Source organism: Aedes aegypti, chromosome 1, assembly GCF_002204515.2.
Source record: "Aedes aegypti strain LVP_AGWG chromosome 1, AaegL5.0 Primary Assembly, whole genome shotgun sequence".
NCBI classification, from domain to species: domain Eukaryota; kingdom Metazoa; phylum Arthropoda; class Insecta; order Diptera; family Culicidae; genus Aedes; species Aedes aegypti.
Window position 1 is genome coordinate 224,466,518 of NC_035107.1, and position 22,336 is coordinate 224,488,853.

Genomic DNA, 22,336 nt, shown 5'->3' on the forward strand with positions numbered 1-22,336 from the left:
ACTGACAGTTCTTTTCAACTGCGTACTGCGATCAGAAAAAAGCGCATTCTTGAGCGATTTCTTGCAGAAATTTCCCATGCATCAAGATAGGCCGAGAAATTACTTGTCAGCAGCGAATCAGGCTTAAAGGAACAATCACAACTGTATAATGAATTTAGTTGGTGTGGTAACCTGTTCATGATATGTTCCTGCTATAGTCCGCGTAGTAAGGTAAAACAATATCACGAACATGTTTAATGAAGGTATCCATAATCCAAGCCATAATCATCGCTGTCGCAACATGGTTCATAACGGTTGCATTTTTAGCTACCATTCGAGAACATTTTGCAACCACAAAAGTAACTGTCCTCCGTCTCCGTCGTGGAAAATGATTCACACTGTTTACGTGGCAGCCATTGCGGTACGAGTGAAAAAAGATTTCAAGAGGAATTTTGCTATATTTCGATGAAAACACGTAAGTAGGTTGCATCTATATGTTGATTATGTTTCAAGAATATACTTGTGATCTTTTTTCCCGCACGGGAATATGCAAATGCTAGAGATTACTGTTGCTTCCCATGGCAATGAAGTTCAACAGTTTGATGATCCGGATCATCCTTGGATCGGAACATCGGCTGGGAAAAAATACGAAGCCAGCCGTGCTGATGCCGGAGCAGGAAGGAGAGCTCAGGAACTACGATTAAACAAAGGTAAGACTGCTTGGTTTTGCAGTAATAAAATGTGGTGGTTTATAGTTGATTTTGCATCGTTGCAGTATAGCCCAGAAGTGTTGAACATCGAGCCAGGAATGTCACCCGTGCCAGCTATCAAGCATTTAGTTTATTATGCTTACTTTTTTAATGCAGTGTGTAACAGTATTTCAATAAATTGAATTATGATTATGAATTGGTTATATTCAATAACTCCGAAAAGTAAATAGGAACTCAAATATTTATAATGTGAACTTTGATTAAAGGTTACCTAAGGAACACCAGGAAGGATTGTTTGAGTTTCTATAGCTTCGCGACGGATTTTATTCTCCGCTCAAAGTGGCTCAAATTTTATGTTAATATTGCAATTTTTGAGATAACTTTCCGTTCTACGGTTGAACAGAAAGCTACCGCAGTTGTCACATTACTGATTTTCACAAAGCATCATCGATCGGTTGCGATGATTCCTTGGAAACCACGTTGATGACTGTTGTTTTCGGCTGTTTTTCAATGCTAAGGACTCTGCTAGCATACTTTGAACGAAACCATCTGTTCAATGATACAATGATTCTCTAGTCTGCGGTAGAACTTTGACAGCTGCGGTAGAACTTGGCGGCTACCGCAGAACGGAAAATTTTCAAAAGAACCGCAATAACTAGACAAAAACGAAGACATTGGATCAGAGTTTATGCTCATCTTTTTTTGTTCGGAGTAATTATCACTGAACATGAATCTTTGGAGCATTACGATTCGATAGAACCACACAAATCACAATTCGTCAGCCGAAGTATGGTTGTATGATGCCGAACGTAATAAACATGGATTATGAATCAATAAAATTGAGAAAAATCAATTTTTATGTTCGATACTTGTAAAAATGACAACACAAAAAAAAATCTTTTTTGGTTTTTGATTTTGATTGAATGCAATACTCCTTGACCCTCCTTAGTAATTCATCTAAAACAAACATAACCTCGATTTCATAAGTATGGACAAACATTTGAAAAGGGCCCAAGAGGTCTTGAGCCTTTTTTTTAGAAACGTTGCTGTTGAGCCCTTCTTAGCCCGCCCACGCAAACTAACACCACTATCAGAAAGATTGACGTTAGCTCTTCCTGATAGTGGTATTGGTGAGCGTGATCGAATTGAATTGGGCTCAACAGCGTCATGCAAAGCCAATGTTTACCAATGTCGATGTGCCCTTTTGAAATGTTTGTCCAGGGTTTGGCTCCAACAATCAGGCTCCCGCTTGACAAGCATGTCGAGTCTGTCCGCAACACCCATAGGTGTCTAGGGCCTGGGTTTACCGGATTGGTCCACACCCTTAACGTCTTGATCGATGCCCCCACTTTTCATGCTACACCTCTGATTCTCTATTTTTTCTGGTTTTCTGCCTTTCTCCCCTGTTTCGTATCATCAGAGACTTCAAAACTCTTCCGGATTTTTGCTTTGCACGCTTTTTCGCGCGTCTGATTCAAACGCCAGAAAGACGACCTAAAAAACTGCCAAAGCTTCTCCAGAGTGTTTCCTTTTCTGCTTTCATTCGATGGCTGTCGGTCGACGGACTCGGTCGGAACTCGCGTATCGAAATCGCGCACATCAGTTTTCGCGTTTGTGTTTTAATGTATTCTTTCCTCCGTCTCATCATCCTCCTTCTTTCTGCCGTTGTTGTGTGAATATAAATTTCATTGGAAGGAAGAATTTTGGGGGAAAAAAGTCAATCAATCGTCGCGAAACGAAAAGTGTCTCGCCCGTGATTCATTTTTCAAGGCTTCGGTTTTTTGTTCGGTGAATTTGGGATTGTGAAAATTGTGAATGGGTGAAAAATGTAGCGGAGCTTGCTTTTATTGAGCGCTTGTTCGTGTTGAAGAACGGAAAGCAAAGAACGTGGAGTAAAAAAAGGGTGAAGAAAAATTTGCATTCGGCAGCAGAGAAGATTTTCTGTGCGGCAGCAGCACCAAATGCGTGTGTTTTTTCGCTGTTCGATGTGAATGTCTGTGTGTAAAAGTGTGTGTTTGCTCTGCCATTAAAGATTTCTAGTGAAAATAAAGTTTTATTCTTGGTCAATTCGTGAAGAAAGAAGAAAAGGGGACTTTCCTCCCCAATAACAACCATCATCAAAGTGGGAAGCAGCAGCAGGCTGTGCCTTTTGTGGAGTTTGCAGTGAACAAAAACCATCCGCTAGGAAAATGTCAACATCGGAGAGGTGCGTTTTTTCACAGTGAAAAATATGGTGACAGTTTTTTTCATGGCTTACTGCAATCAGGAGAAAAACAGAACGGCAACATATTCTTCCTCCAAGGTTGTGAATTGTGAACTTCCGAAGATTACTCATCCCAGCTTGAAGGAGAAGGCCATGTCTTTTCGCCTCTGTCAAAATCGATACTCTTGGATACTTTTTCCGATGAAGCGCTTTTCCGTTCTTCGTTCCTTTCCTATCCCGGTTGCGCACGACACACTCCCTATCCAGAACAGCACGACACGGCCATTCCCCCTTTGCTCCCGGCCGGCGCCGCGGTGCAGTGACTTCTTTCCCTCTTTCACACACTTCCAAGCACGAGAAGAAGCGAAAACTGGAAAAACATTGAGCACGAAAGTGTGCACGCTATGTGGCGACGAGGAACGAAGACAGTTGGGTTAATTCTACGAGTGGTGTGAGGTGACAATCGTCGGTGTCGTATAGCGAGGTGACAATTCTCGACTCGAGTGAAGTGACTGGCCGTGCAAATCAAATGGAGAGTCACTTCACTCGAGTCGAGAATTGTCACCTCGCTATACGACACCGACAATTGTCACCTCACGCCACTCGTAGAATAAACCCAAGTGTGAAGTGTCAAACGGGGGAAAACGAAGGAAATCCCATACTCCTGGTCCACGGATGCTCATCATCTGTTATGTTCTCGACGGCGATGCAGCTGTAGAAAGAAACTTCCAAAGGGCCGAATCGCGGCGGCGGTGGCGATATGATGTTGCGGTGGAAAACATGTCCTTTAATTTTGGGCGTGACACTCATCACAGTAGATGGCGACAGGCGAAGGAAAAAAATACTATAAATTCGAAACGTGTAATTGAAAAGGAAAGAAGCAGCATACACAGGCAGGAAACGGATGTTCGTCTAGCAGTTCACGTGGACTGGGTTGACACTCGAATTGTAAACATAAAACCATACCTGTACGTTAGTCTGGCCCAGAATACATGAAATCACAAAATCAAATCATATATGTGTATAAAATGTTGCTTCCTGGACGAAGTTAGAAGAAATCGTCTCTAACGATAAACAACACAGTATTTGAACGGTCAATACTTCACTACGCGCGCGTAGTACAGATATGTGGAGCATCCGATGCACTGTTTCTCGTGGGACAAACCGTTTGTGGGATGTTGTAACATGTTGCGATTAACGTGAATCCAAACCGCGCGCACGGCACCAATTTTCTCCCAAACTATGCCTGATTGACTTTCACATGATAACCGCATGCCAGGAGACAAACCGCCGATCCAAGGCGAAAAAATCCTCCCAAAGTTATGACTTTGGTTTGCGAATATTTGATCGTTTAGCGCGCATGTCAAGCGATTCATTTTTCACGGAGCTGAGTTTGTTGCGAGGCTTTGACGACCAAAGGTTTATCGTTGTTGCCATGTTTGCATGATAAAGAACAATTGCGAGGCATCATGGATTTATTCATGATCACTAGATTTCCATCATTGTTCATGGAGGTTTCAACTTATTTGATCAAGCCTCGCACATTGGTTGAGTTAAAATCAGGTATTTCATTTCATCTCATCATTTGATCACCTGAGTACGATATGAATCGAACAATATATTGCGGCGCTTATATTAAATCCACATCCAGCGGCGGCGGTAACGCGCAGAAGATATGCGCGCAATTCAAACGCAACGTCAAAATTTAAGTAGGCTTGGATTTCTTTTCAAGGACACAAATGTTTCAAATTTGCTTAATCTTGCAGAGCACAATATCAATAACGGGACAATATAGCTTTTCTTGCTCTTATCGTTTATGGATACTGGGATTCCCGATATAATTCTTGAATCAATTGTTTCTCATAACATAATGATAACACCCAGGCATGGGAAAAGCGTTTCACTTTACATTCAATTTGCACGCATGCACTAACGTGTGTTATCTGTGAAGCCCGATCACAGCAATACTACATGAAAATGTCCTTCATTCTCCGCGATTTTTTCGGGAACGTTTGTAGGATTGTTTGCCGGTAACTTTTATTGGGTGCACTTTGTGCTGGCATCTAAGCGATGCAAACTTAAAGGAGGTTCTCTTCGGATGGGCAGATAATTAGTGAGCTTCGAGTTAAACTAAAATAGCTTTATTGAAGTATTGCTTATAAAACACGTCTTGTCTGCTTGAAGGCTTGTTGTGGAATGATTAAAGTTTCTGACACGATCGGATGCCTCATCATTTCATGGCCACCTACGGTTTGGCCGATCGCTCACGGCCTCCTATTTCTTCACCCCCTCTAGATCTTGAATTCCATTGTTTCGACACAGTTTCTGGAAACGCCCGAAATCCAACGACTTAGTAAAAATGTCAGCGAGTTGGTTCTTAGTCCCGATTGGCTTCAACTTGACGTTACCGGCTGCTACATGGTCCCTTATAAAATGGTGCTTGATATCAATATGCTTCGCACGCTTGCCCTCCAAGTTCTTGGCCATTCCTATGCACCCACGATTGTCTTCATAAATTGTCACCGGTGTTGTGCTTCGAATGCCAAGGTCGTCAAGGAGTTCAGCCAGCCTCACTGGATGATGTCGCCATCGTCGTCTGCTTCATACTTGACCAACAAACAGCGTTCCCGAATATCTGAAATAGAAAACCACTCACCGATTTTCTGTCCTGTTTGTCAGTTGCCCAATCAGCATCGGCATATCCGACCAAGGGTTCCATTTGTTCATTGCGTGAGAACTTCAAGGACGTTTGCATTATGCACCACCAAAGACACATTAAAGAACTCCATGTCCCTTGCAGTTGGTAAAAATTTTATGGCTCATAAGGTAATCTAGAATGCGGTGAAAAGTGTACTGCGATCTGTCAAACTTGGGTACCTTTTGCACTACCGAGGGGCCAAATGCAGTACTAGAAGTGGTACCCCATCTGACCAAAGTGTGACGGACCTGGCACCATCCTCTTCAAATCTGTCCAGTGTGGAGCATCAGGTCGCTGCTGGAAACGTCCAAGGTATCCTACTGGAAGCTCCGGTCGAGTAGCCATGATAATGTACATTAAACTCCCCAGTAATTCTCGATGTGGTGCTTCAAATAGCTGCAGGCCCTTTTCCATCGATGTGTTAGTCGTATTACAGTCTTCCACAGAAAAGTTCCTTAGAATCTTCTTGATACTGGCCTCTTGAGACAGCTTCATTCCTCCTTGCTTCCTATCATAAGAAATCTTTATTCCGAGGAAATGCTTTGCTTCGCCCCAGTCAGTCATTTTGAAATGCTGGGATATCTTTTTCTTCACGTCCTCAATGGTGTTTAACTTCGCTCCAACGATCAGGGTCGTCGACATACAGGATCACGTAAATAACGCCAGTCTTCCTCCATTATTAATCTTCAAATTGCAGAAAATTGGAATGGAGCCAGGACTCTTGAGTTGGATCCAGTCATATCTATCACATAGGAAACAAATTGTGCGCTTTCAAAATAAATTATCAGCACCCATTTCTGTAACCTCTGGAGTACCTCAAGGTTCTCATTTAGGCCCACTTCTTTTTATTTTGTATGTAAACGACATTTCCTTTTTACTTAGAAAAATAAAATTTCTTATATATGCAGACGACATGAAGCTCTTCATGGAAGTAAGTAATTCTAGCGAAGCAGAAGAATTCCAGAATGACATTAACTTATTCTTCACTTGGTGCCAAAAAAGTTTACTTCAGCTCAATATCAAAAAATGTAATTCAATAGCATTTAGTCGAAAATATGTAACACCACCAATTGAAGTATTTTTAGGAAATCAAGTAGTGCAGAAGTGTAAAATTGTAAGGGATTTGGGCGTAATCCTAGACTCTAAACTCACTTTTGTAGAACATTATAATTCCATAATAAACAAAGCAAACAGCATGCTTGGCTTCATTAAGAGGTTCAGCAACAATTTTCAAGACCCATATACTATTAAACTATTGTATACTACATATGTAAGACCAATTCTGGAATACTGTCACCTAGTATGGAACCCGTATCATGTCGTACACGAAGAACGCATAGAATCAGTACAGAAGCAATTCCTTTTATACGCCCTTCGGAAATTGAATTGGACTGTGCTGCCACTTCCGTCGTATGAAGCACGCTGCATGCTCATCAATTTGGAAACACTTAAACAACGCCGGGAATTCGCAATGATTCTCTTTATAAACAACATTATTTCGAACCGTGTAGACTCCGCTGCACTTCTTTCTCAACTAAACTTCTACACACCCTCTCGGCATTTAAGAACAAGAAAATTATTTTCAGAAAAATCATGCAGAACGCATTATGCTCAAAACGGACCAATAAACCGTATGATGCGTCAGTATAATGTACATTGCGAATTCATTGGCATTACTATGTCCAAAGAGCAGCTTAAAACACAACTAAAGAACAATAGAAGTAATCCATAGCATGTAAGAAAGTATTGTAATTATTGTATGTAGTCTACCTATGCTTGACGAAATAAATAAATAAATAAATATCTTGTCGATCCAGGTGTACACTAGTCTGGGACCGTGGCTCCTTTTTCTTGGCTATCTTGGCCTTTGGCTTTGTGTTGCCTCGTTCTCTTGACTACGGTGCTTTGCTCATTCCTGCTTTTCTGCTCTTGAGGACGGCCGCGTAGGTAACTTTTCCATTAGCAACAATACGTCTCTTCGCCACGTATTCATTCTCGGAATGTCCTCTCGCATCGCGTATCGAATAATATCATCAGATATATTCGCGTTGCCTGTGAAGGGAAACACTTCAGTCTGACACGGCTTAGTGTCTCTTTTGCCTTCTACCTTGCCAAGTTGGCTTTCTCGTAGTCCTGCTTTGCAGCTAGGACTGATTGTCGCAATTTCAGTAGACTTGTTTTCAAGTCTTTGCTGATATTGCTTTTGCTCTTAACAAACTCGATGATGACATCGAGTTGCTCAGCAGCTACCTGCATTTTTGAAAGGTACTCCTTATTCCGATCCATGGTCTCGATTAGTCCCGGGCCATCAATCACCTCACATGTTGCACTGGAAGGTCAGTGCCTGCCGTCGTCACAGTACCTAGGCTTTTGCTCACACTGTTCTCGCTTAAGCCGGTTACTGATAGGCCCAGAAGCCTCTCCTCCACATTCCGCTAGTTGTTTGTTTTGGTTGATCATCTCTTATGGGTCCCCCTTAGTAATCCTATATAAGAGAGATTCGCGGAAGCTGACATTTCTGTCAAAGTGTGAGCCAATCGAGTAGCAAGAGCTGCCAAAGCGTAAGCCAAAAGAAGCGTTATGTTTGTTTTGAACTTTTCATGAGGAGTAATGTAATCAGCTTGAAATTATTCCGGTAAATCTCGATTTTTTTTCAAATCGACGTAAGTAACTTTTATAAGGTTTTGAGAAAGATAATTAAGAAGATTCACAACCTTTCTTCTAAAACTGTTTTAAAATGAATCCCATTTTTAACATTTTTTACCGTGTATATCGCTTAAATTTTGCATGCAATCAGCTCGCCTTAAAAACACTAGGTTGTTCCTATCATTTTCCACAAAAAATGTATCTATTTTGTCTCCCTTATAACGGAGCGGCGAAAGTAGCGGTTAGCTTGCGAAAGGGGAGAATCTTTCTTTCGTCGTTTTGTAAATCCGGAAATTAAACGTGCTAAAAGTGTAAAATCGAGTTGGTTTAGAGCGGAACGTGTAGAATTTCATCTGCGAAACACGTAAGATTGATGAAGTGAGTTTGTTAACTTTTCTGATTTGAGTCTGTTTGAAAAAGTCTTCGAAAAATGTTGTTTTGCATAGAGCAAAAAATATGAAATATTTTCCTTTTTTGAATTTTTGTTAATGCGATTTTAGTTGTTGATTTTTTTGACTTTTTATTAGTTTGGAAATGTAGCTCGAAGATCTATAACGAAGCAAAATACACTTTTTAGCAATGAGGAAGTCATGTCCGTGTCACCATTATATTTTCGACGCCGAGCAAACTCAGCACTGCTGGTCTGTTGCCAAATCATTCCATTTTACTTTCGCTTATCTCTCATATAAAGGATCACTAAGTGTCGCTGTACAACTCCGCTGGAATAGTCGCCTTTATGATTCCATGGTTATCTATGCAAGCAGGTAGGCCATGCTACGGTTTACATAGTCCTTTATGGGGTACTATGCTCAGAGCCGGATTGGCGCAAGTCAGGTAATGGCATCTGAGCCTACTCCCGCCCAGTTGGAACAACCAGGCGACGGATTTGGAGCGTTCTCTAAAGCTTGCCACGGTTTTACGGGACGGGGGCAGACTGCGCCATTAGCCCACTCGTCGTTTCGGGCTAGTGTCATCCGACCCTACTAAGGGAGTAGAATGTCGCCGCTGTCGGCCTGACCAGCCCACTGCTAAGTAGCCATGTTTTTGTAGTCAGCATCAAACTCAAAAGTAATTACTCACTTTGGCCAAATCGTATCAATAATAATTTTCCATTCCATCAAACTGTTTTAAGGCCCACCATAAAAAAATTTCGTTCAGAATCAAATATTTCAAGCGATTGCAACTGCCTGGCCTGAACGCATATTATCCAGTACATATACCGGTACTTATCATTAGTCGTGCACTGCCAGTACCTATACATAATTGGGGCCGTACTGGCGTTGATCCCAATGTGTTCAAAATATTCCTACTCGTAGTTCCATGCCTTGTCCGTTTGTATCTGGGGATTTACTTCTAATCTAATCTAATCTAAGCGCTTGCACAGCCAATATTGAAGAGCATCCTGGAAATACTGGAATTTATTCTAGTATTTTCTTGTCAGCATTAATATTTGCAGCATATCAGTGATATGATACAAATACTAAAATGGCCAGGCCCACTGTGCAGACTTGGTTTGGAAGATACACCCCAACCTCTTTTTACGACCGTTATCGGGGGGACGTAAAAAAAATCAGGGTTATAATTAGGTTTTTGAAAAATGCAACGTCTAGATGCGGAAATACTGATTCGACATATTCGGCAAAGTTGAAGCATGGGTTGAGAACTTTCCAAAATGGCCGTTCAAGTTTTCATATTTTGATAATAGATGGCAACACTGCTCGATTGTTATCAAAAGAGCCAATTTTATGGGGGTGTGATATGCAAATACCAAAAAATTTTAAAGATAACGATACCGAATGTTCGCCAAGGTTGAAGGCAGTGTTGCGTGCCATACAGTTGGCCGAATCACAAATGTTCATGTTACTGGCAACACTGTTTAAGTAGAATAAAGTAAAGATCAAAACCATCAAACTTGAGCGGAACAGAAATATATAATGTTTAGCAACATAGCAATACCCTTCAACTGTAATCCAGTTTTTCATGAAGGGTTCAATTTTTTTTCGTAGTTGGCAACACTGCTTAAGTGAAATTGCGCCACCAGGCAGTACAAGTGTGCATGCAACTATTGTTTTGCGGATATCTCAGGATCCTGACCACTTAGAAAGATGGCGTTTTCGGCAAAGTTGTTCAGTACCTCAAGGACTATCATTATTCTAGCCAAGAGATTCGAGATTTTGCCACCTGGCGGCGCTAGTGAGCATAGAATTTTTGTTTTCCGGATAGCTCAGGATCCTGACCACTTAGAGAGATGGCGTCTTCGGCAAAGTTGTTCAGTAGCTCAAGCGCTATCATTATAAAAGTTATGAGATTCGAGATTTTGCCACCAGGCGGCGCTAGTGAGCATAGAATGTTTGTTTTGCGGATAGTTCAGAATGCTGGCCACTTAGAAAGAGGGCGTCTTCGGCAAAGTTGTTCAGTAGCTCAAGGACTTTCATTATTACAGCTATGAGATTCAAAATTTTGCCACCAGGCGGCGCTAGTGAGCATGATTTTTTTGTTTTGCGGTTATCTTAGGATCCTGGCCACTTAGAAAGATGGCGCCTTCGGCAAAGTTGTTCAGTAGCTCAAGCGCTATCATTATTCTAGCCAAGAGATTCGAGATTTTGCCACCAGGCGGCGCTAGTGAGCATAGATTATTTGTTTGCCGGATAGCTCAGGATCCTGACCACTAAGAGAGATGGCGTCTTCGGCAAAGTTGTTCAGTAGCTCAAGCGCTATCATTAAAAAAAACATGATATTTAAAATTTTGTCACCAGGCGGCGCTAGTGAGCATAGAATGTTTGTTTTGCGGATAGCTCAGGATCCTGGCTGCTTAGAAAGATGGCGTCTTCGGCAAAGTTGTTCAGTAGCTCAAGCACTATCATTATTCTAGCCAAGAGATTCAAGATTTGGCCACCAGGCGGCGCTAGTGATCATAGATTATTTGTTTGCCGGATAGCTCAGGATCCTGACCACTTAGAGAGATGGCGTCTTCGGAAAAGTTGTTTAGTACCTCAAGGACTATCATTATTCTAGCCAAGAGATTCGAGATTTTGCCACCTAGCGGCGCTAGTGAGCATAGAATTTTTGTTTTCCGGATAGCTCAGGATCCTGACCACTTAGAAAGATGGCGTCTTCGGCAAAGTTGTTCAGTAGCTCAAGGACTATCATTGTTCTAGCCAAGAGATTCGAGATTTGGCCACCAGGCGGCGCTAGTGAGCATAGATTATTTGTTTGCCGGATAGCTCAGGATCATGACCACTTAGAGAGATGGCGTCTTCGGCAAAGTTGTTCAGTAGCTCAAGCGCTATCATTATAAAAGTTATGAGATTCGAGATTTTGCCACCAGTCGGCGCTAGTGAGCATAGAATGTTTGTTTTGCGGATAGCTCAGAATGCTGGCCACTTAGAAAGAGGGCGTCTTCGGCAAAATTGTTCAGTAGCTCAAGGACTTTCATTATTACAGCTATGAGATTCAAAATTTTGCCATCAGGCGGCGCTAGTGAGCATAGAATGTTTGTTTTGCGGATAGCTCAGGATCCTGGCTGCTTAGAAAGATGGCGTCTTCGGCAAAGTTGTTCAGTAGCTCAAGCACTATCATTATTCTAGCCAAGAGATTCAAGATTTGGCCACCAGGCGGCGCTAGTGATCATAGATTATTTGTTTGCCGGATAGCTCAGGATCCTGACCACTTAGAGAGATGACGTCTTCGGAAAAGTTGTTCAGTAGCTCAAGCGCTATCATTATAAAAGTTATGAGATTCGAGATTTCGCCACCAGGTGGCGCTAGTGAGCATATAATGTTTGTTTTGCGGATAGCTCAGGATCCTGACCACTTAGAAAGATGGCGTCTTCGGCAAAGTTGTTCAGTACCTCAAGCGCTATCATTATTCTAGCCAAGAGATTCGAAATTTTGCCACCAGGCGGCGCTAGTGAGCATAGATTATTTGTTTGCCGGATATCTCAGGATCCTGACCACTTAGAGAGATGGCGTCTTCGGCAAAGTTGTTCAATAGCTCAAGCGCTATCATTATAAAAGTTATGATATTTAAAATTTTGCCACCAAGCGGCGCTAGTGAGCATAGAATGTCTGTTTTGCAGATAGCTCAGGATCCTGACCACTTAGAAAGATGGCGCCTTCGGCAAAGTTGTTCAGTAGCTCAAGCGCTATCATTATAAAAGTTATGAGATTCGAAATTTTGCAACCAGGCGGCGCTAGTGAGCATAGAATTTTTGTTTTGCGGATAGCTCAGGATCCTGACCACTTAGAAAGATGGCGTCTTCGGCAAAGTTGTTCAGTAGCTCAAGCACTATCATTATTCTAGCTAAGAGATTCAAGATTTGGCCACCAAGCGGCACTAGTGAGCATAGATTATTTATTTGCCGGATAGCTCAGGATCCTGATCACTTAGAGAGATGGCGTCTTCGGCAAAGTTGTTCAGTATCTCAAGGACCATCATTACTGTAGCCAAGAGATTCGAGATTTGGCCACCAGACGGCGCTAGTGAGCATAGAATTATTGTTTTCCGAATAGCTCAGGATCCTGACCACTTAAAAAGATGGCGTCTTTGACAAAGTTGTTCAGTAGCTCAAGGACTATCATTATAACAGCTATGAGATTAAAAATTTTGTCACCAGGCGGCGCTAGTGAGCATTAAACTTTTGTTTTGCGGATATCTCAGGATCCTGACCACTTAGAAAGATGGAGTCTTCGGTAAACTTGTTGAATAGCTCAACTATGCCCAAAAAGCAATGTCTATGTAGTCAGGATTCTGATATATCCGCAAAACAAAAGTTTCATGCTCACTAGCGCCACCTGGTGGCAAAATTTTGAATCTCATAGCTTTTATAATTATAGCGCTTGAGCTACTGAACAACTTTGCCGAAGACGTCATTTTTCTGAATGGTCATAATCCAGAGCAATCCGACAAACAAAAATTATGTGCTCACTAGCGCCACCTGTTGGCGAATTTTCAAATCTCAAAGCTTTTATAATGATAGTCCTTGAGCTACTGAACAACTCTGCCGAAGACGCCATCTTTCTAAGTGGTCAGGATCCGGAGCTATCCGCTAAACAAAAGTTCTATGCTCACTAGCGCCGCCTGGCGGCGGAATTTCGAATCTCATACCTTCTATAATGATAGCGCTTGAGCTACAAAACAACTTTGCCGAAGAAGCCATCTTTCTAAGTGGCTAGGATCCTTAGATAACCGCAAAACAAAAGTTTCGTGCTCACTAGCGCCACCTGGTGGCAGAATTTTGAATCTCATAGATTTTATAATGCTAGTCCTTGAACTACAGAACAACTTTGCCGAAGACGCCATGTTTCTAAGTGGTCAGGATCCTGAGCTATCCGGAAAACAAAAAATCTATGCTCACTAGCGCCGTCTGGTGACAAAATCTCGAATCTCTTGGCTAGAATAATGATAGTCCTTGAGCTACTGAACAACTTTGCCGAAGACGCCATCTTTCTAAGTGGCCAGGATCCTGAGATATCCGCAAAACAAAAGTTTTATGCTCACTAGCGCCGTCTGGTGGCAAAATTTTAAATCTCATAGCTTTTATAATGATAGCCTTTGAGCAACTTTGCCGAAGGCGCCATCTCTCTAAGTGGCCAGGATCCTAAGATAACCGCAAAACAAAAGTTTCATGCTCACTAGCACCGCCTGATGGCAAAATTTTGAATCTCATAACTTTTATAATGAAAGTCCTTGAGCTACTGAACAACTTTGTCGAAGACGCCAACTTTCTAAGTGGTCAGGATTCTGAGCTATCCGGAAAACAAAAATTCTATGCTCGCTAGCGCCGCCTGGTGGCCAAATATCGAATCTCTTGGCTAGAATAATGATAGTCCTTGAGCTACTGAATAACTTTGCCGAAGACGCCATGTTTCTAAGTGGACAGGATCCTGAGCTATCCGGAAAACAAATAATCTATGCTCACTAGCGCCGCCTGGTGGCAAAATTTTTAATCTCATAACTTTTATAATGATAGTGCTTGAGCTACTGAACAACTTTGTCGAAGACGCCATTTTCCTAAGTGGTCAGGACCCTGAGCTATCCGGAAAACAAAAAATCTATGCTCACTAGCGCCGCCTGGTGGAAAAATATCGAATATCTTGGCTAGAATAATGATAATCCTTGAGCTACTGAACAACTTTGCCGAAGACGCCATCTTTCTAAGTGGCCAGGATCCTGAGATATCCGCAAAACAAAAATTCTATGCTCACTAGCGCCGCCCGGTGGCAAAATTTTAAATCTCATAACTTTTATAATGATAGCGCTTGAGCTACTGAACAACTTTGTCGAGGACGCCATCTCTCTAAGTGGTCAGGATCCTGAGATATCCGCAAAACAAAAGTTTCATGCTCACTAGCGCCGCCTGGTGGCAAAATTTTGAACCTTATATCGTTTAAAATGATAGCGCTTGAGCTACTGAACAACTTTGTCGAAGACGCCATCTTTCTAAGTGGTCAGGATCCTGAGCTATCCGGAAAACAAAAAATCTATGTTCACTAGCGCCGCCTGGTGGCAAAATCTCGAATCTCTTGGCTAGAATAATGATAGTCCTTGAGCTACTGAACAACTTTTCCGAAGACGCCTTCTTTCTAAGTGGCCAGGATTCTGAGATATCTGCAAAACAAAAATTCTATGCTCATTAGCGCCGCCCGGTGGCAAAATTTCAAATCTCATAACTTTTATAATGATAGCGCTTGAGCTACTGAACAACTTTGCCGAAGACGCCATCTTTCTAAGTGGCCAGGATCCTGAGATATCCGCAAAACAAAAGTTTCATGCTCACTAGCGCCGCCTGGTGGCAAAATTTTGAACCTCATAACTTTTATAATGATAGCGCTTGAGCTACTGAACAACTTTGTCGAAGACGCCATCTTTCTAAGTGGCCAGGATCCTGAGATATCCGCTAAACGAATATTTCATGGTCACTAGCGCCGCCTGGTGGCAAAATTTTGAACTTCATAGCATTTATAATGATAGTCCTTGAGCTACTGAACAACTTTGTCGAAGACGCCATCTCTCTAAGTGGTCAGGATCCTGAGATATCCGCAAAACAAAAGTTCTATGCTCACTAACGCTGCCTGGTGTCAAAATCTCGAATTTCATAACTTTTATAATGATAGTCCTTGAGCTACTGAACAACTTTGTCGTAGACGCCATCTCTCTAAGTGGTCAGGATCCTGAGCTATCCGTAAAACAAAAGTTCTATGCTCACTAGCGCTGCCTAGTGGCAGAATTCCGCAATTGAATGACTACCATATGTTAGCCCTTGAACTACTGAACAATTTTGCTGAACATCATGATCCTCTATTTTGAATACTTTTTAAGATAATGATCATTTATAAAAACGGTCGTTAATCTGAATTTCGGTCGTAAAAAAGTGGTCGGAAAAAGAACCGTCGGTAAAAAAACGGTCGTAAAAAGAGGTTGGAGTGTAACTGAAAAGTCCACGGCGATCAGATTATCCACTTATGAATAATATGATAGACGTAGAATTTTGAATCTTATTAAGGAAGAAACGGGGACAACCGTACCAACCGTCTCATTTCAGGAGGAAAATTTTAATCGTTGGGAGTGGCGTTGCTAAGAAATTAAATGCACGCTCCATTGTTGTTGGTGCTCTTTTTCCAGGGATGGGACACAGGTATTTCTTCCTTATGTCCTGGCTCGGAAGCCTAGGCTAAAGCGCCGTTACTCGCTCTCTGCAACGAGAAGAAAAAAATCAGGTTAAGCCCCCCCCCTTTATTAACTTTATAAACGATTCAAACCATAACGATATTCGCAAATCGTGGATTAAATTACGGTGATTGGTAAAACCTCATTATTAATTGTGACAACATCAACTGCTTGATGTTTACTTAGTCAGACCGGATCAAATTTTAACTACCCAAAAAAGGCCAATAAATATATGAAAAAGCTTACATAGTCAGATTTGCAACGTGCAAACCACAAATTAGAAATAGTCAAATGGCTGTATTCGATTCAGCAACCAGGACCTCGAGGACCTCGAGAGACCCATCGACTTGAAAACGGTAATCACTTCCAGATTAACAGTCATTGTCAGTTTTAGATACAGCTTTATAACTCCTAATTTTCAATAACATCAAGCACTAGCTCAGTGGTTCTCAACCTTGTTGCAGCTGCGACCCCCATTAAAGATCTACAAACATTCTGCGGACCCTTTTAAATGGAAGGTCTCGACATGTTTATGAAAGCCTCCCAAAGTTTTCTTTATGATTACCCTTGGCTTTCAGACATGCGTACAAACAGATAATGCAATACTACTGCTAAAATCATCTGGAGTCCACTAGATTTATGAAGAATCTTACCAAGAGTTTACTAAACAACTTTTTAAAAGTCCGATAATAAACTTCTGAGAAGGATATTGTCAAAATCAACAGAAAATCAGGTAGTTGAGATGCTTCCAAACAAAGTTCTTGTTGGCTTGTTCAAAATATTCACAATAGTACGGTAAAGTTGTATTCGAAATGCAAAAGATGTTTACTAGATTTGAATGATGTATTTGGGTGTTCCCAAGCTTTCCATCATAACCTTAGAAATCTTCGCCAGAGAATTTCCCAAAGAAAAGTTAGATGTCCTCCATACATGCTGCTTGGAATAATTTCTTAAACTTGCAATAAGCTTTTAAGGAGCCTAACTGAAGGCCGTTGCAGGAGTTCATTAAAATTTCGCCAGGAATTCTTCAAAAGTCTTGTCATACCAAGAATCTTTGCAGAAATCTTTATAAGATCACTACGGCAGATATAAGTCAAAAATATCACTAAAGTTATATTAATTAAATCGAGAAGATTGGTTTTATTATTTAGTAACAGAGAATAATTCCAAATTTCTTCAATAGTTCGCTAAGAAACTTTTCGGGGGTCTCACCAGGATGCTGGAAAAACCTGTCAATCACTAAGGCAAAATTATGCTACGAATTTCCTATGAAAACCTCTAGAAACAAGATTAGGTTCGTCGTCACACTTGAAAAAAAAATCATGCAAAGTCAGTGAGGTTAAATTGGGACTCTTATTGGCAGAAAACCAATGCAAGTATTTCCCTGTCATTGTGTACATAAAAATTGAACACGTCCATATTTCGATATTTGAAATATGAAAAATCTGAACCTCACTACCAATGCTCTTTGCAAAACAAACGATGTAGAGATTCCTTGTATTTATTTTTAAATCATGAAAAATGATACATTTACAATGGCTTCGCGGACCCCCTGAGAAGTCGTCACGGACCCCTAGGGGTCCGCGGACCACCGGTTGAGAAACCCTGCACTAGCTGTTTACTCATGATGGTTTTGAACTATGTGATCAATTGCACTTCCGACCAACTCGCGGCACTAACAAACAACTTACGACATACAAATTTCATTTCTACATGCACTCCGCACTTTTTGTAAAATACAAATGGATGGATTATTAAATCGCACTAATCGAAACAAAGAATTAAAATTTATATAGCTCTACACTTGAATCAGTCGTTTAGAAAATTTACTCGGAGCGATCAAAACGCGACAGAAAATTCGAAACCCGTTTGTATCTGGGGCTTTACTTTTTAAAAAAGTGCTAACACTGGGGTTGTTCCATATCTCGTAACTTTGACATTTAAATATGGCTAATATCATCATTCCCCGTGGAAAATTTAATCCAAAAATATATTTTCTTATGACTATTTCTCAATGATTGTGCTACTTTTCCCCGAATGTCGGGTCCCCGAACGCCAGTTACCCGAATGATCGGGTTCCCGAATGCCATTTCCCAGAATTACCCGTTTTCCCGAAAAGAGTAGCAGTTCAAATAAGCACAATAATATTGTCAGTAGCAGGATGGTGAACTACAAAGAACGATAAGCAATCAAAAGAAGGAGGTATACGGACATTCTTGGCTATACACATGTAAGAACCGCAGTGGCGACTCGTAACCTCACTTTCTACCTGTTCTACGACTCTAAAAATTACTATTTCGACAAATTTAGATTATAAATCAAAAAGTTTATGACTAAAATCGTCCTTTCTAACAAATCTCTACTCATTAGATGCAAATTTGTTGCTGAAGTTCAAGAATTTCTAATCGTGGAACAGGTAGATTTGAGGTTAGGGAATCGCCACTGAAGAACCGCCAATCAAATAAAGTGCATATCAAATGACCAGCACGTTCACCACCCTGAAATGTATAAAGATATGGAAATTATGAATTCCAAAAACTTTTCGGGGAAGCAGGTTATTCGGGGAAACTGGATATTCGGGGTACTGGCGTTCGGGGAAACGAAAGTCGGGGAAAAGTAGCACAACCTTTCTTAATTACTATCGATTCGTCATACTTCCTGACTCTATATTACACATGAGAAGGTGCTACGAACATTTCAAATTTTACGAAATTTGCCAAATTCGGCATGAAATACGGGGTATGACAAAATCTTAAAAACCAGACTTTGTCTAAAAACAAAGAAACACATTTGAAAATTGAGTAAACATGTATTTCTCGCCTAAACTTATGCGTTTAGTATTAAAATTGGAACAGAGCTTTAGGCTTCACTTCTATGGTGGACAAATGAAGTAACCGCTCAGAAGAAGCTGGCGATTAGCCTCATGCAAATTGGAACAGAGCTTTAGGCTTCACTTCTATGGTGGACAAATGAAGTAACCGCTCAGAAGAAGCTGGCGATTAGCCTCATGCAAATGCCTCATCCTTAAAATTGCAATCGAACCCAGACATCATGCTTTGTTTTGTAACCATGGACTTTACAACGAGGGTAAGTAACGCGAAGTTTCGAACTCAAATCCCAAAGGCAAATGATACCAAAGTACAGAAGGTTGTCACAAAATTGAACCTTCTTCCCGAACATTGGCTGATTGGGATGTTCCTGAATTATTAGATTATTACTCCTCTCCATCTGTACATCCAATAATGTCTGAAAACGTGACAAGTTCCACCCAAAGCACGTACCATCAGCCACCGTAAAACAAAATTACAGTTGTCAACCGCATCGCCCCCGAACCGAACCGACCGCGTGAATATGAAGAAAGATGAGCAAAAGCAGCGCAATGATTTCCGCCGGAAGTTGATGATGCCACCACCAGTTCTCTCACCTCCAACGGTGCACTTGAACTCCAGCAGCAGTGTGACGACGCCAGTCAATGCCAACCGAGAGTCGGTGGCACTAAACGGGGAGGTTCAAATATGATCATCACAGGAAGAAAAATCACCAAGAAAGAAGAAGACATTCACTACCAACGTGCCATACTCGGTACTACAGTGTCTTCTCTCGAGTGTGGAACAAACGGGAATAAGTGCCTCTGGAGTGTCCTTTCCCCATATTATTTACCGAAGAGATCTTCGCCGTTTCTTTTGTTCGAGCCAACCTCAAGCCTCTCCTTTCTCCGGGAGAAAGAAAAAGTGAAATTGAAAAGCTGGCTACTTGCCGCCCCAACTACTACTGGTGGATGATTGTGCTCATTTGTGTTTTTCCTTCTCTTTTTTCGTTTCGAATTCACCATCATCTCACATGGTTGGACTTCTGCTCTCAGAGTGGAATGGGTGGAAATCATCGAACCTCGCACCAAGGAGCACATGTACGCAAACCTGACGACGGGCGAATGCGTCTGGGATCCACCTGAGGTAAGTTTAAGAACTTGTTTTGGCTAAAATCATAAAGACTTTTATGAACGTTTAATAGGACCATATCACAAATCACAACTATAAAAAATATTATTTAAACCTCACAGATCAATTCGAAACCATTGTGATTTTACAATCATTTTCAAATAACATCAAAACAGGTTGAAAAATTCTAGGTGATGTCAAAAACTCAATAATAATAAAAGTGATTTAAAACAATTGGCGAAAACCAAATCTCAGACAAATTTTAAAATTTGGCGTAATTATAAAAACTGAAAGAATAGCTTCATGGTATCTTCAGCAAAGATGTATATTTAGACGAGATGGGCAAGTTTGCTGAAGACAGTTTTTGTTCAAAGTTTTCATACTGTAGGATAAAGGTTTTATAGTAGTTTAAAACTGACTTCTGGTAATTAGAATCTTTCACAGAACATTACCGAAGAAACATATTTGGATAATTATCTTGAAGTCCATCCTATACCCTTAAAAAAGCTTCCACAAGGCTGACCGGCCCTGGATGAAGTCAACACTTATAACTCTCCGACGATCATATTTGTCATCGCTAAATTCAAAATGAGCCATTTCATGACCATCAAACCTTATTTTCTCCAAAAGCCCTTGAAATCATTGTGTTTTGTTCGTCAGGCAGTGGTGATGGCCATTCGGTGCTGTTTTGCGCTCAAACGAGCGTGTAAATCGATGACCAGCCACCGCTCAGTTCGATTTAATGGCTGGTTTAGTGCCGAATTGAAAAAAGGTACGCCTCAAAATATGATTCGCTCTTCTCCGATAATAATGAAGCGACGAACATATGGGAAACGATTGCTTCACGCTAATTGGTTTCATATCGGATAGGCGTATGCTATCAATCTGAGCAGAAAATGGATTCATTTGGATGTATTTCATGCAATGAAGTTGTTTTAAAACTTCTAGCTATTTATTCTATGATACTTTTTAGGTTTGTCAAGTATGGCTAGCTAAGAGTTGCGCATTTAGCTGATAGTGTTGTCCTTTTGAATCCTCAAAATCTTATTCCCGGTTTTTCACACCAACTCTACCCGATCCCATCAGAGTCAGCCTACAGTGAAACATCAATGGCTTTTCTCACGATTGTTCCCTGTATGATTCCTCTTCATACTTCAACTACCGCTATGAACCGCTCACTTGGTGGGAAATACAACTGGACCATAATAAAGCAGAAATGAGCGGCTCCAGACCTATTCTGAAATTTCATTTTCATTTTTTCATTTCATTTTCATTTTGCAGCGTTTGATGGGGCAATGAGAGCGCAAGTCAGTCCAAAGCCGGGGGCAGGGATAGGTAATGGCCGTAATAGTCTATGCGGACCACTTGAACACCATCGGAAATGATAAGAAGGGTTGGGGTAGGGTATAGGAAATTGGAGAAGACTTGACACAGTAATGCGATTAATGCTGCAAAATGTAAATGTGCTGAGAGCAATTTAATTTAAGTTTTGAAGTTTGGTTTGATTTATTAAAATTTCAAACAATTGTACAAGTAAGAAAGAATGAGCTGATCGCTTTATATAAATTTAATAAACAACAAAGTAATAACAATATGAGAGTGATGCTAAGAACTGCTTATGGCACGATGCGACGCTTTAGGAGCTTTTGATAATGATTGAACATTACTATAAAGAACGCAATTCAATCGATGGTGACAACTGTACAAACTTTATCTGTTTTTATCATGTACAGATATCAAATTACAATTCAGTTCACTGATTGGCGGTGCTGATTTATATAAAAATATTTGATATTATTAAAATTAAATGTGTTACTTACTCATGATGGTCATACTTCCCTGACCAGAATTATTCTGTTTTGAGCATCTTTTTCGAAGCTATTCTATCCATTGACTGCTTACAATTCTGAAATTATTCTTATTGTGCATGCTCATGCATTATATTAGTAATGATCATAATCATGCAACAGATAAGAAGGTGAGAAAGAGAGAATTAGGAACAGTGATTAGTAATGAATAATGATGTAGTTTTGTGAGAATAATAAACAATTGAACAGCACTAATGAATAGCTTAAAAAATGACATTACAGCATAGCTGAGCCTTTCGGATCATAAGACCGATGTATAAAAATAATTTGTTTTGAAATTGTCCGCGTGGTCTTCTAGTGCCCCTATTAGATCAGAATCAGTCATAGACATACATACCGAATGCTCGCCATGACCCTATGACCAACATTTGTATATGTATAGCCTTAGCTGATGTGGCTTTTCTAATAGGTAGTTTTTTCACTCATTGATTGTCTTCAAAACCTTGTCAAGTATAGAAAATTGATTTTGTTTCATTTATTACTACATTGAAACTACATTGTACTTATTGAGTATTAGGTATTATTTTATGTTTAGCACTATTGATATTATCAAGGCCAGAATCCCCAGTGAGTGAAGAATTTTATAGTACTAGAACACCATAGAAGATCGCTAAACATTACCTAAT

At 40.7% G+C, this 22,336-nt stretch overlaps 1 protein-coding gene across 4 annotated transcripts in view; it reads left to right on the plus strand.

Annotated features, from left to right (window-relative positions):
* The first annotated feature begins 2,211 nt into the window (after nucleotides 1–2,211).
* Nucleotides 2,212–22,336, plus strand: part of LOC5567597 (hornerin) — a 159,927-nt gene continuing 139,802 nt past the window's right edge. For all 4 annotated transcript variants that reach the window (XM_021857693.1, XM_021857694.1, XM_021857695.1 and 1 more), the window contains exons 1-2: nucleotides 2,212–2,895; nucleotides 19,767–19,857. In XM_021857693.1, the coding sequence (XP_021713385.1) occupies nucleotides 2,879–2,895; nucleotides 19,767–19,857 (108 nt within the window). In that variant the 5' untranslated portion in view covers nucleotides 2,212–2,878. The remainder of the gene's footprint in view (nucleotides 2,896–19,766; nucleotides 19,858–22,336) is intronic.